Below are 12863 nucleotides of genomic sequence, written 5' to 3'. Positions count from 1 at the left end.
AGAGGGACTGCAGATCGAGGCCAGTCAGGATCCGCAGCCCTGGGCAGGGGAAAGGGTTGAGAAGCTGAAACTTCGTTGTGCAAAAATCAACCAAAAATAAATAAAAAAATTAAATAGTTTTCTTAAAAAAAAAAAGAAGAAAAAGAAGAGGAAGAAGAAAAGAAAGAAAACTAGAACCAGGCTCCCCTTCCCTGAAGGTGGCTGGAGCCCCCCATCCTGGGTGGAGAAGGGGTCATCAATCCCATCAGACACCCAATCCATCCACACACCCCAAGACCCAGCAGAGGATGCTCCAAAGAACTGGATTACCAGAAAATTAAATGGTACCTAATTTTTTTTTTCTTTTTTTAAACAAATGGCTTCCAGAGACCTGCTGGAGTTTCACAGGGTAGGGAAGCCAGCGGAGTTAATGGAATGTGCACCAAGTGCCCCTCGGAATAGAGGCAGGGCCCAACCTTGTCTGGGAAAGACAAAGGGCTATGATGGGGTTGGGTCCAGGGCCCTGTAGGGATGAACAGAACAAGCCCCGGGATGTAGGAATCCAGTCAAAGCCCCACATGACCCCCAAAAGGCCCCCCAGAAAAGTAAAAGTAGGGGAGGAGAAAAAGGAAAACAGTAAGGGGGCTGCAGGGCCCGGTTCAGTTTTGAGGCCAACTGGGAAGTAACCATGGCCCCTCTCTAGGGGTGCCTCCCACATGGTGACTGCATCCCCAGCCCATCCCAGAAGGTCCTCTAGAATCACTGTCCATGGAGTATTCTAGCCCACAGGGAGCTGTTGATGAACAGGAAGCCCCAGGGACAGAGAGTGGGGTTAAGAGGTGGACCACGTTCTCCTCCTCCAAAGGGCTCGATTTCCTTCTTGCTAGAACATAAGCTTTCATCCCTGATCCCATGGATTAAATGGCCCAGCCCCAGCCCTCAAGTTAAAACTCAGGCTGGAACCTGAGAAGAGGGCTCTCAAAAGCACAGAGAAATGGGCTGCCCTTGAAACCAACTTGGTTATGGAGAGATGCAGGGGTAGGGATCAGCAGCTCTGGCTGCCCCCAGCTCTCTTCAGGAAAAAGACCCTGGCCCAGTGTCTTCAGAAGTCACTGGGGCACAGTGGTGGTGGTGGTGGGTTGGGGTGGGGGTGGGGGGGGAGAAAGGGCAGCCTCTGGCCAGACCCAGCCCCTCTGGCAGTCCCCCGCTCTTCTGGCTGGGACAGAGCAAGGATGGGGGACACACAGGCTGCGGCTGTCACAGAGCTGGCAGGAAGTGTGCGGAGCAGGTCCCAAGCGTGCGCGTGCTGACTTGGGCGGCCCAGAGATGGCCGTCCTTGTCCCCCGCCCCAGGGTCCCAGCGGAGGCCCCCAACCCACCCAGCCCTCCCCAATCACCAATTCCAGCAAAACAGCAGAAGCTTCTTAAACTCTAGATGCAGGTTACACGGAAGGCCTTACGGGTTAACTCAGGGGTTCACTAATTCTACTGTCTCCATGCAGTCGGGGAAATGGTGGGGCGGCTGGCCCAGCCCGGCTGGCTGTGGCGCCGCACATGCGTGTGTCCACGTGTGCACATGTGAGTGGACGTGTCTCTACAAGGACCCCCCTCCCCGCCTGCTTTCCCCTCGCCTCATCCTAAGCCGGATTTGTTCGGCCGTGTTGAATCTTCCCTCCCGCGAGGCTGGCCCACGTGGGCTGCCTGAGGTGACCCCGATGGAGAGCAAAGGGCCCTTGCTGCCATGAAGTCCCCCCCCCTCCCATTTGTAGGATGAGTGTGGAGACCCCACCCACCTGCCCGCTGGCCGGCAGGCCACACACACACCCATGGCAGGTAGGTGGACGGGGAAGGCGTCTGGATTTGGGTCCCGCTCACTCCTCCCTAACCCCCCTCGACCAGGGCACGGCGACTTCTGGACGCAGCGCGCTCCCCAGCAACCCCTCCAACGACGCAGACAGAAACCTGTGGAGAGAGGTGGGGGTCAGGGCCTGCACTCTGCACCCCCCCACCCAACGCCAACGGCCCCCCGGCATGCGGCCTCCTCACCTGGCGGTCGTGATGCTCGTCTAGACCCCATAGAAGGCAGCCAGCCTCTCCTTGAGCAGAGGCGGGAACTGCTCTGAGAACTGCTGCCAGTTCTCCTCCCCAACTTGGTCTTTGAAGCCGTGGAGAATCTGCGGGGAAGCAGGAGGTGAGGCGCGCCCCGCAGCAGAGCCCTCTGAAGGCGGCCTCTCCCCTGGGAGGCTCCCCCTCCCTCCCCCCACCTCACCGCCCACTGCCTCCCAGGACAACATCAAGGCCAAACAGGAGCTCACCTTATAAAACATGTCCCGAAGGTCGTCCTTCGGGCTTACCCAGGAGGCTACAGCGTCGCAGAAGAAAATAAAGTCCTGAAACGTGACAGGTCCTGTGTGAGGGGCCGCCCGAGCCCAGCCCCAGCGCCTTCCCTCTGAGCCCGGCGGCCCCGACCTGCACGACGCCCCCGGGGTTGACGCCTATCATCATGCAGATGCCTCGGAAGGCTGAGTCCTTCTCCTCGTTGTCCCTGATATTCCTGAGGGACGTGCACCTGTGGGGGAGGTGAGCGGCAGGCAGTCAGCTGGCGGGGCTGGGGCAGGATGGGCATCTGTGGGGGGCAGTGGGGTCGGGGTGGCGGGTGGTGGTGGGTGGAGCGGGGGGTTCGGCAGGCGATGGGGCTGGGACGGGCATCCGGGGGCAGACACAGGCCTGGGAACGGGTCAGGCCCGCCCCGCCCGCCCCACCCGCCCTGCTGCCCAACCCGCCCGACGCAGGCCCGACTCGGGCTGGGGGAGGGGACACGGGAGGGATGGGGTGTCACACACCAGGGCCGGATGAACTGCTGCAGCATGGGGGCCACCTCCTGTGGGCACACGTAGCCCAGGCGGCCGATGGTGATGGCTGGAATGGCAGAGGGACTCGTCAGGCGACCTGCAACCCCGAGCGGCCCCGGGACGGTACGTGGCGGGGCCTCTGGCACGAGGCACCAGCCCCGCCCCGTGGGCCCCAAGGGAATAGGCCCCCCCAGGGTCTCCCCCACTGAGCCCAGCATCTTCCCTGGGGCTCTTCCAGAACCCCCTCTCGGGTCTTCCCAGACACCATCCCTGGTTCTTTCCCAAAGTCTCTTCACCGGTACCCTCCCGGCCGGGCAGCCCGAGTCCAGGTAAGGGAACGGCAACTGCTCAGGCCTGGTGCCCACCTGTGTTTTCTAGCAGCGTCTTGGGCGTGTTGGGCCGGTTGATGATCTCCACCAGGTTGTTGAGGACCATCTGCACGTAGGGCTGCATCTCCGCCCCTGGGGGACCCGTCAGTCAGAGCCCCGCGGAGCCCACAGCACCCCTGCTTATCCCCAGCTGTACCCAGACACTGGCCAACTACAACCAGTGAGGGGACAAAGAACATTCTCCAGCTGGTGCCCCGCTCAGGACCTATGACCATCCAGGGACGGACCCACACCTTCCAAACACCAGAAGCTTCCTTGGAGTCACTGTTCAACACCAGGGTCAGGCCACCATTACCCACAGATTCCCTGTGGGGGGAGGGGGAGGGAGGACATGGCCACAATCTCCCCAGCAATCACAGTGGGCCCTTCAGCCAACTGCACAGGGCGGGAGGCCACCAACAGTCCAAACAGAACCCACTGCCCATTCAGCCTCTTTGGAAAAACCAACCACGGGTGCCCTTTCAGCCATCCGGCCAGGATCCCGGAGAAAATGGACTCAGAGAAGTCTCCTTGCACGCCCCACCACAGAGGCACTCAAGAAGCCCCAGGGCTCTCTTATGTGGACCTGTCAGGCCGAGCCCGGGTCCAGCGCCCCGCGGGGAACAGGCCATGGAGTGAGGGGCGGGGACTGCCAGGGACTCACCCATCTGCATGCAGATCTCACCGATGGCCCAGGTGGCATTGTTGCAGACAGAGATGAACTCAGGGTTCAGGTTGGTGCCCAGAATGGGCATGAACTCGGCTGGTGGAGAGGAGGAGGAGTGCTGAGCAGGAGGGCCAGCCAGGGCGAGCTCCTGGACCCGGCCCGGCTGACCCCATCAGACAGTACGAATACGACCCAGTTTGGTCACTGTCCTCCCAAAGTCATTTCTTCATCACTTGAGGCCAGAGTTGGGGTCATGGGGTCATGAAAAGAGGGGCGTCCTACCGATACAGGGCTTGACGTGGATGAAGCAGGCTTTGGTGAGATCTCCCAGGAGGGCGAAGGAGCTCTGCCGGACCTCAGGCATGGAGTCCTGGGGGGGGGTCAGAGAAGGGTCAGTGTGGCCAGGCTCCGTGCCCCCCAACCAGCTGGGGTCCTGACTAGTCCCTCAGGGTAGAGCAGCTGGGGGAGCAGTCCCTGGGGCACAGCCTGACCCTGTCACTTCCCATCACGGGCCCCATCTGTAAAGCTGGGACTTAGGGCACACTGAACCACAGTATACCCCTGCCTCGCTCAGGGTACCACTAGGCAGGGAGCAGTCCCAGCCACTGCCCACCCTGACACACCGGGCGTGCGTATGTATAGAGCTAGGGGAGCTTCTGCTTTTGTATTTCTTCCACTTTTTTTTTTATGTCATGTCCTTGCCCAGGGTGGGGCTAGAACTCATAACCCTTACTGAGATCAAGAGTCACGTGCTCTACCGACTGAGCCGGCCAGGCGCCTCTCATTTTTCTTTTTAATTTTCTCTGTCATTAGCTTATTCAATGAGATTTGAGTCATGTCTTATTTGAATCACTTTTTAAAATAAAGACAAGCATGTTTCTCCCCTGTGGGTCCCCTCCTCCAGATGTCCACTCGGCACCCCAGGGCCTCGCGTCACCACAGGAGGCCTGCCCCGCCGCCAGCGGGCTCACAGGGTGGGGGTGAGGGGCCACCCACCTGCATGCACTGGAACAGCAGCGTCATGATGTTGCTGCGGGCCACCAGCTGTTCCACGTGGCCTCCCAGGCCCTCGGCCAGGCCGCTGAGCAGGTCCAGCGCCACAATCATGAAGTCCTTGTCGGGGGCCTCGTACTGCTCAGGGTGCTGGGTGTACATCTGGGCAAAGACGGGGCGGCCGGGCAGGTAAGGGGAGCGGGCCGGGGCCAGGGTAGCCGCAGAGGAGCACAGGGGCGGTGGAATGCTCACCATGGCCTGGGCCAGAGTCTTCTGCACCAGGGTGACGCAGCGCTGGTAGACGGGCTCGCAGTAGGGCAGGAAGCCGCTCTGCAGGGCAGTGGCCACCGACGACAGGCACTGTTCGGGAGGAGGGCAGGAGAGGTGAATTCGGGAAGAATGGGGCGGGGCTTTGGGAGCCAGCCAGGAGCCCACCCACCTCCAACAGAGGGAAGAGGTCCTTGTCTTCATCCTTGAGCTCGTTCCACTTCTGGATCAGCGGAGGCATCAGCTTCTGGATGTATTCCTGGAGAGGAAGCATGACGTTGGGGCTTCCTGGATGGGGGGGGGCAGCCTGGCACCAGCAGGGCTCCCTGTGACTCAGAGGCACCTACTGCCTGAGCAATGAGATCTGAGCTCCTTGCTGTGGCTCAGGGGGCCCTATGAGGCCCTGCCATCCAGCCAGACCTCCAGGGCCGGCTCAGCGGCTCCCTTTTCACTGTCCATGCCCCACCCGCCCCACTCCGCCCCCTCAGAGCCAGGGTCAGCCCCTCCTGGTTCCTGCAGGCCCCTGAGCTTCCCTAGCACAGCACTTACCACACTGTCTCGTAACTCTCTGTCTCCCCCACTAGACTGAGAGCAGGGCAAGGGCGGGGGCCAGATCTGTCTGCCTGTTGAGGTCACGGCCATGTCCCACTGGCAGCAGAGGAACACAGGGCTTGAGAGAGGGAGATGCTGTGGGGTCTCACCGGCTGGTTGAGGTGGTGGCCCACGGAGTCAGCCAGGGTGCCGATAGCATCGTAGAGGATGAGCAGGTTCTTGTGCTGGTACTTGCCGAAGGCGAAGACAAGGGTGTCCAGGATATAGCTGAGGTAGGGCACCAGCTCCGTGCAGGCCTCCTCCTCCAGGGTGGCAAAGGCACTGGAGTAGGGAAGGGATTTAGTGGGTGGCCACAGGTGGGGCTGGGCCTGTGGGCGACGGGAGGGGAAAGGGATGCCCTTGGGATCAGACAGTACGAATACGTAAGAAATCAGCATGATGTCAAGATCACGAGTGTCATCACTTCCCAGAAGGCCGCTGGTGGGGCAGGGGTGGGGGCCGAGGGGGCCGGGGGTCGAGGGTCACCTGCAGGCCGCCTCCTGCACCCTCTTGTTGCCATCCAGGATACGCTTGAGCAGCTCTGTCATCAGGGGCTTGAGGTGCATGTCGGGGGGCTGGCTGACCACCCAGTGGGCGTAGCGGCTCAGCGTCCAGCAGGCAATGGAGCGGACCAGGGCCTTCTTGTCCGACAGGCACTGGATGAGGTGCGGGATCAGCTCAGGCAGGTAGGGCACCATGCCCTGCATGCAGCCTGCAGGGATGGGCATGAGGGTAAGCCTGAGCCCCGCTGGAGCCGGCCACAGCCACCCTCCTGGGCAGAGCTCAGCAGCACCTATCGCGGGGGATGCCGAGGCTGGGAAAGCCAGGGTGGGAGGCGGCATCCGAATCTGCCTTTCCCCTCCGTTGGCGCCACCCTGGCATGGTCACTCACGGATTCACAGATGGCCAGGCAGCACAGTGACCAACATGGATGGAAGGTACTTTTCTCTCAATTTTTAAAATTTTATTTATTTTGGGGGGCACCTGGGTGGCTCAGTCATTAAGCGTCTGCCTTCAGCTCAGGTCATGATCCCAGGGTTCTGGGATCAAGCCCCACATCGGGCTTTCTGCTCAGCGGGAAGCCTGCTTCTCCCTCCCACTCCCCCTGCTTGTGTTCCCTCTCTCGTGGTGTCTCTCTCTGTCAAATAAATAAATAGAAATCTTAAAAAAAAAATTATTTTTTCATTTTATTTTTTAAGTAGGCTGCATGCCCAGCTTGGAGCCTAGTGCAGGGCTTGAACTCACAGCCCTGAGATTAAGGCCTGAGCTGAGATCAAGAGTCAGATGCTCGATCAACTGAGCCATGCAGGCGCCTCTTTCCTTTATTTTTTTTTTTAAAACTTAAGCAATACGGGGCGCCTGGGTGGCGCAGTGAGCTAAAGCCTCTGCCTTTGGCTCAGGTCATGATCTCAGGGTCCTGGGATCAAGCCTGGCATTGGGCTCTCTGCTCAGGAGGAAGCCTGCTTCCCCCCTCCCCCCGCCTGCCTCTCTGCCTACTTGTGATCTCTGTCAAATAAATAAATAAAATCTTTAAAAAAATAATAATAAAAAATAAATTTTTAAAATTTTATTTATTTTGGAGGGCGCCTGGGTGGCTCAGTGGGTTAAAGCCTCTGTCTTCGGCTCAGGTCATGATCCTGGGGTCCTGGGATGGAGTTCCACATCGGGCTCTCTGCTCAACAGAGCCTGCTTCCCACCCCTCCTCTGCCTGCCTCTCTGCCTACTTGCGATCTCTGTCAAATAAATAAAATCTTTAAAATAAGTAAATAAATTAAAATAAAAAAATAATAATAAAGTTAATAAATAAAAAACTTAGGCTCTACACCCAATGTGGGGCTCGAACTCTCGACACTAAGACCAAGAGTCACATGCTCCACTGACAACCAGCCAGGCACCCCAAGTACTTTTCTTCTGAAACATTTCTTAGATGTTTGTGAGTTTTCTACTTTTCATCTTTCGGAAAAAAAAAAAAAAAAACAAAACAAACAGGGGCGCCTGTGTGGCTCAGTCGGTTGAGTGTCTGCCTTCAGCTCTGGTCGTGGTCTCAGGGTCCTGGGATTGAGTTCCACATCAGTCTCTCTGCTCCCCATGGGGTCTGCTTCTCCCTCTCCTACTTCCTCTCCATGATCTCTTGATCTCGCTCTCCCTCAAGTTATGAAAACAAAAAAAACCAAAAAACTGTGAACGTAGCTCTTGTTCGGAGAACACAGGTAACAGCACACCACCTGATAATCCGAGACCCAAGATAATCTGAGACCCAAGGGTCAATTCCTCTATATTTTCTCCCATTAAAATCTTTTCCCAGAACCTTCAGGAAGCCCGTGAACATACGCACACGTGACGTTACCGTAACACACGCTGTGTTTATCATACAAGGAAACCTTTCCTTAACTAAATTTCAAAAGCTCGCCAGGGTGAAGGCTGCTGCTGCCTGGCCTGAACCTCGCACGACAGGCCTGGACGCTGCGGCGCCTGCTCCTGAGTGATGCGGGTAACACGCCCGCGGGCGGCCCGGGAAGCGGTGTGATGGTGTCAACCTCCCCCCGGCCCCGTTTCCCCATCTGCACACCCCCACCTCATCAGGAGGGCTGCCTGTTGTTACTGTTGTAGCCCTAACTGTGCCGACCCTCTCACAGAACTGCTGTTGGCAAGAATTAGAGGGAGGGTTTGCGTCGTGGCGCCTGGGGGTTCCATTCAGGCCCAGAGGCGGAGGGGAAGATTCCTGTCCCAGAGCTGTTTGGCGGGGACTGAGCAGGCCTCTGAGAGAGAGAAAGAACCTGCAGGTGGGCTCAGCCGGGCTCAGCCGGGCCCCACGGCTACACAGCACAGCCCGGCCCGGGCCAGCTCCAGAGTGCCGCGCCAGCACAGGGCTCGGGGTCAGGCCCTCCCACACCAGCCAGCGGGGCACTCACCCTCAGCGATGGCGCCCAGCACCAGGATGCCTGACTCTTTGACCACCCACTCAGGGTGGAAGAGGAGTCCCTTGAGCAGGGGGAGTAGGTGGGGCAGCAGCTCCTCCCGGAAGACATTGGCCAGGACGTCCAGCGCAGCTGCCGAGCACTTCCCTGGGACGGGAGGGGAGATGAGGAGGCAGGTTCAGGGAAGCCCTTTCGGACGGGCTGCCAGCCTCCTAGACTGTAGCCCCAGGATCAGAGATCATGTGAGCACCTTCACCATCTGCTCTGAGTAGGCCTCTCATCACCTCCCGAGAGAGGCAGCCCCTGGGCTTGCTGCCCTCCCCCACCCACCCAGCCCCCACAGGCCGGGCCACGCACTCAGATTCCAGTCAGACAAAGCATCGTCATCATCATCGTCCTCTGCGTCCTCCGAGCCATCGGGCCGCTCAGCCTCATGGGGCAGTGTCACTGTGCGGGACTTATGGAAACGTGGCTTGATGTCCTGCTCGCTGTCAGGGACTGCCTCGTCCTCCTCCACGTCCCCCTGTGGGGCCGGGCAGACCACTAAGCACCAGCGGGGCCCCCAGCCTCAATGCCCCGGCCCTCACCTGCCCGTTCATGCCCGACAGTGGGCCCTGACTGACCTTGAGCAGAATGATGTCGATTTCTGAGTATTTCATCCCATTCACCAGGATGGGGATCAACCTGTTGGGAGAGACGCTGCTCATCAAAGGGGAAACATTGAGCCAAGAAGCAATGTATGGAACTTAGGGGTATTATCCTGACCTAGTTTTAGCAGCTGGGACTGAGACAAAGTGGACACCACTCCTGGCTCCACAAGAGGGTTCCTGACCCAGACCTGGCCACTCAGGGAATTCTAGACCTCTGAATACACCAAAAAGCTTAGGACAGTGGCTGCTCCCTAGCATATTGTAAGGCAAGGAGGACTTAAGGCTCTTCCCCGGGATGGGCCATGTCAAACAAGCAAAGAGGCAGGGCAGCCAGTCTCCCCAGCTGGACTCCATGCACCTGGGGACTGGAAACTTTGATTCATGACTCGGCGATAGGCAAGTGATCCAAGTTAGTCAAGGAGGGTCAGCCCTAAGACTTGTGCTGCAGATACTAGCTGAGACAGAATTTCTTTCCTCTGAGGTCCCTAAGCTTGAAGGTAGCAGAAAGCCACAACACTACAAAGGAGGAAGGTCGGGCCTGATGACAAAGACAACACAGAGTGTATAGATCGGAGACCATATTGACGTCTTTTACATCCTTTGAGCACCAGGATCCAGCTATACCTGAAGCCTCTGTCAACTTTTCATTTTTTTCACCTGTAACTTACCTAATTTCTAAGTCATTAAAAACTACCATACTTGCTAAATAAACATATGCAGGGATAGAAAGTAAAAAGAGATAGAGAACACAGACTGAGGGTAACACAGGGGATAATCAGAGGGAAGGCAGAGCACAGCAAGGGACAGAGGCTGAGGCGGGGCAGAGGGCAGGAGTGGCACTCACTGGACCAGGTGGGAGGCCAGGACTTCCTTGCAGATGGGCTGCTCGGCCAGCGTCAGCCAGAACTCACAGGCCTCCAGGGCCACGTTCTCATCATGGTCCTGGGTCCTCTGCAGCATGTACTAGGGCAGAGTGGGAGAAAGGCTAAGGCCCGGTCCAGCCAGGGGTGCCTCCCCCAACCCGCCTGCCCCCCAGCACGTGTGCACCTGCCTGGCAGGGCTCACCTGGATAATGCTGTGCATGTGGGGGATGAGCCTGTCGATCCTCACTTCTAGCAGCATCACCAGGGCACGGCACACGTTCTTCCGCACCTCAGGGTCATCGTCCACGGCCAGGGCGAACAGGTGCTGCAGGGAAGGTGGGATCAGCGACAGCATGGCCCTCGGCCCTTGCCCTGCTCACCCCCAGCCCGGCAGCCCACCTCGATGAACGTGTCGATGTTGTCCATCAGCGCCTGGGCCCGGTCCATGATGAACTGGTTCACGCAGGCGATGGCATGGGACCTGGCAGGGAGCGGGCACCTGGTCAACCCTGACCACGCCCCCTCCAGACCACGCCCCCTCCAGACCCCTCCCAACCCGGGGAGTGGCACTCACCGGATCTTTGGGCTGCAGTGCTTGAAGAACTGTAAGAACTTGGGGATCATGATGTTGAGCGGCCTATTGAGGGCATCACTGTCCAGGAGCTCAGATGAGTCTTCGCAGATCTTCTGCAGGGCTCCGAAGGCTCCCTGAGCAGAGAGGAGTAGGCAAACAGCTGTGAACCCCGGTCCCGTCCCAGCTCCCACCCAGGTGGGCCACAGCTGGTCACCTACCTCGCAGGTGTTATAATCCTCCGAGTTGAGGAGGTTGCACAGCTGGGGCAGCAGCTCAGGCCACATCTGCAGCTCGCCCTTGGAAGCGATGGTGGTGATGAGAATGCCTGCGGCAGCCGGGAAAGGACGCTGCCTCAGGCTGGGTGCTGGGTGCGGGCCCGCCGCGCACTCGCTTCTCGGGCTCACAGGCTGTCTGTGTGCAGTCCCCCAGAAGCCCTACCCACTCCTTTCGAGGTCCTCTGAGCCTTACTGTAAGCCAGCTCCGCTGCAGGCTCTGGGATGCAGCACAGAACTAAACGCAAAATCCCTGCTATTGGGAGCTATCTAGTGAGAGAGGTTTCAAGGTAAAAATAAATCAGCAAGGGGCACCTGGGTGGCTCAGTCATTAAGCATCTGCCTTCAGCTCAGGTCATGATCCCAGTGTGCTGGGATCGAGCCCCGCACCGGCTCCCTGCTCGGCAGGAAGCCTGCTTCTCCCTCTCCCACACCCCCTACTTCTGTTCCCTCTCGCTGTCTCTCTGTCAAAAAAATAAATAAAATCTTGGGGTGCCTGGGTGGCTCAGTGGGTTAAAGCCTCTGCCTTTGGCTCAGGTCATGATCCCAGGGTCCTGGGATGGAGCCCCACATGGGGCTCTCTGCCTGCTTCTCTGCCTACTTGCAATCTCCGTCTGTCAAGTAAATAAGTAAAATCTTTTAATTATATATATATATGTATGTGTATATACATATATACATATACATACATATATATGTACGTATATATATACATATATATAATCTGTTTTTTAAAAAGTTAACAAATATAAAAATCAATCAGCAAAAGACCTGGGAGGCTAGGCGCCGAAAGCTAAGGGGGGTGCGTAGTAAAGCAGAAAAGACACAGGCAACGGCTGAGGTTGAGGGCGGCAATTTTTTTTTTTTTAAGTTTATTTATGTTTTTATTTTTTCAGTAACCTCTACACCCAGCGTGGGGCTTGAACTTATGATCTCGAGATTGAGAGTCCCCGGCTCCTCTGACCAAATCAGCCAGTCGCCCCATTTTAAAAATGGGTGGCTAGAACAGGCCTCACCCAAGGTGATACCTTGCCATCGGAGCAAAGACCTAAAAGAGACGAGGAAGGAGCTATCCAATTCCCCGGGGCAAGAGCATCCTGCAGCCCAGGCAGAGGGAAAGGCAGGTGCGCAAAAGGCCTGGGGCAAGGGCAGGCCGGGTGCGCTCCAAGATGGGTGAGGAGCCAGAGGGCGGAGGTGGGGGCGGGCAGAGGGAGGTGGTGAGGGCTGAGAGGGGACAGGCGCAGGTTGTGGCAGCCCGTAAAGCCCTGGGGAGACTTGCAGAAGCCCACGGGCAGCCTGCAATAGGTATGCGCAGCGCGAGGGCCAAGAGGCAGCTGAGCTGAAGTAGGGGGAGAGCAGTGCAGAGAGGGTACTGGAAGCCAGGAGGTGGCAGTGTTTTCCCAGCAGGGATAACTCTGCCCCACCATCCCTCCAGATGACCCTGCCTCCTGCTTCTGCTAGGGAAGATGTTACCTGCGCCAGGGAGACTGTGAGGACTTGGGAACGCAGGCCCAGTCCCAGTCCCATCCCTTCCTGTGTGACCTTGGCCACATGGCCCAACCTCTCTGTGGCTCACTGGCGGATAAAAGCACACGCTCCTAGGGCTACTGAAGTTTCAATACCTTAATTCAAACACTCAGAGCAGAACCTAGCTATGCAGGAAACTTGGTAAGTCCAGATCCTTCTGCTGGCCTCACAGGGGGTGTCATCAGGCCTATGGGTAGCAGGCCCCAAGATCAGGACTTCTAGCAAGACAGTATTTGGCTCAAATTTAATACTATTTTTCTGTCTTTACTGCACATTTTTAACATTGTGTTCCCTTTACTGCAAGTAAATGTCTTTTCTTTTAAAAGTCATTTAGAACTTTCTT

At 57.7% G+C, this 12863-nt stretch overlaps 1 protein-coding gene across 2 annotated transcripts in view; it reads right to left on the bottom strand.

The window, feature by feature from the left end:
- Positions 1-1874: 1874 nt before the first annotated feature.
- LOC111162503 (transportin 2) overlaps positions 1875-12863 on the bottom strand; it is a 16440-nt gene continuing 5451 nt past the window's right edge. Inside the window, exons 5-25 of one of the 2 annotated variants that reach the window (XM_022526963.1) lie at positions 10940-11046; positions 10722-10855; positions 10547-10628; positions 10350-10472; positions 10129-10247; positions 9258-9318; positions 8992-9157; positions 8629-8781; positions 6203-6428; positions 5827-5998; positions 5298-5384; positions 5111-5218; positions 4862-5020; positions 4148-4235; positions 3863-3961; positions 3196-3291; positions 2822-2927; positions 2448-2547; positions 2294-2368; positions 2025-2152; positions 1875-1940 (exon numbers count right to left, since the gene is read on the bottom strand). In XM_022526963.1, the coding sequence (XP_022382671.1) occupies positions 2045-2152; positions 2294-2368; positions 2448-2547; positions 2822-2927; positions 3196-3291; positions 3863-3961; positions 4148-4235; positions 4862-5020; positions 5111-5218; positions 5298-5384; positions 5827-5998; positions 6203-6428; positions 8629-8781; positions 8992-9157; positions 9258-9318; positions 10129-10247; positions 10350-10472; positions 10547-10628; positions 10722-10855; positions 10940-11046 (2369 nt within the window). In that variant the 3' untranslated portion in view covers positions 1875-1940; positions 2025-2044. The remainder of the gene's footprint in view (positions 1941-2024; positions 2153-2293; positions 2369-2447; positions 2548-2821; positions 2928-3195; positions 3292-3862; positions 3962-4147; positions 4236-4861; positions 5021-5110; positions 5219-5297; positions 5385-5826; positions 5999-6202; positions 6429-8628; positions 8782-8991; positions 9158-9257; positions 9319-10128; positions 10248-10349; positions 10473-10546; positions 10629-10721; positions 10856-10939; positions 11047-12863) is intronic. The other variant, XM_022526964.1, reaches the window with a different exon arrangement.

Source organism: Enhydra lutris, unplaced genomic scaffold (assembly GCF_002288905.1).
Source record: "Enhydra lutris kenyoni isolate GAN:26980312 unplaced genomic scaffold, ASM228890v2 scaffoldscaffold92, whole genome shotgun sequence".
NCBI classification, from domain to species: Eukaryota; Metazoa; Chordata; class Mammalia; order Carnivora; family Mustelidae; genus Enhydra; species Enhydra lutris.
Note: the sequence above shows the minus strand (reverse complement) of the source record. Positions and strands in the feature narration are given on the sequence as shown.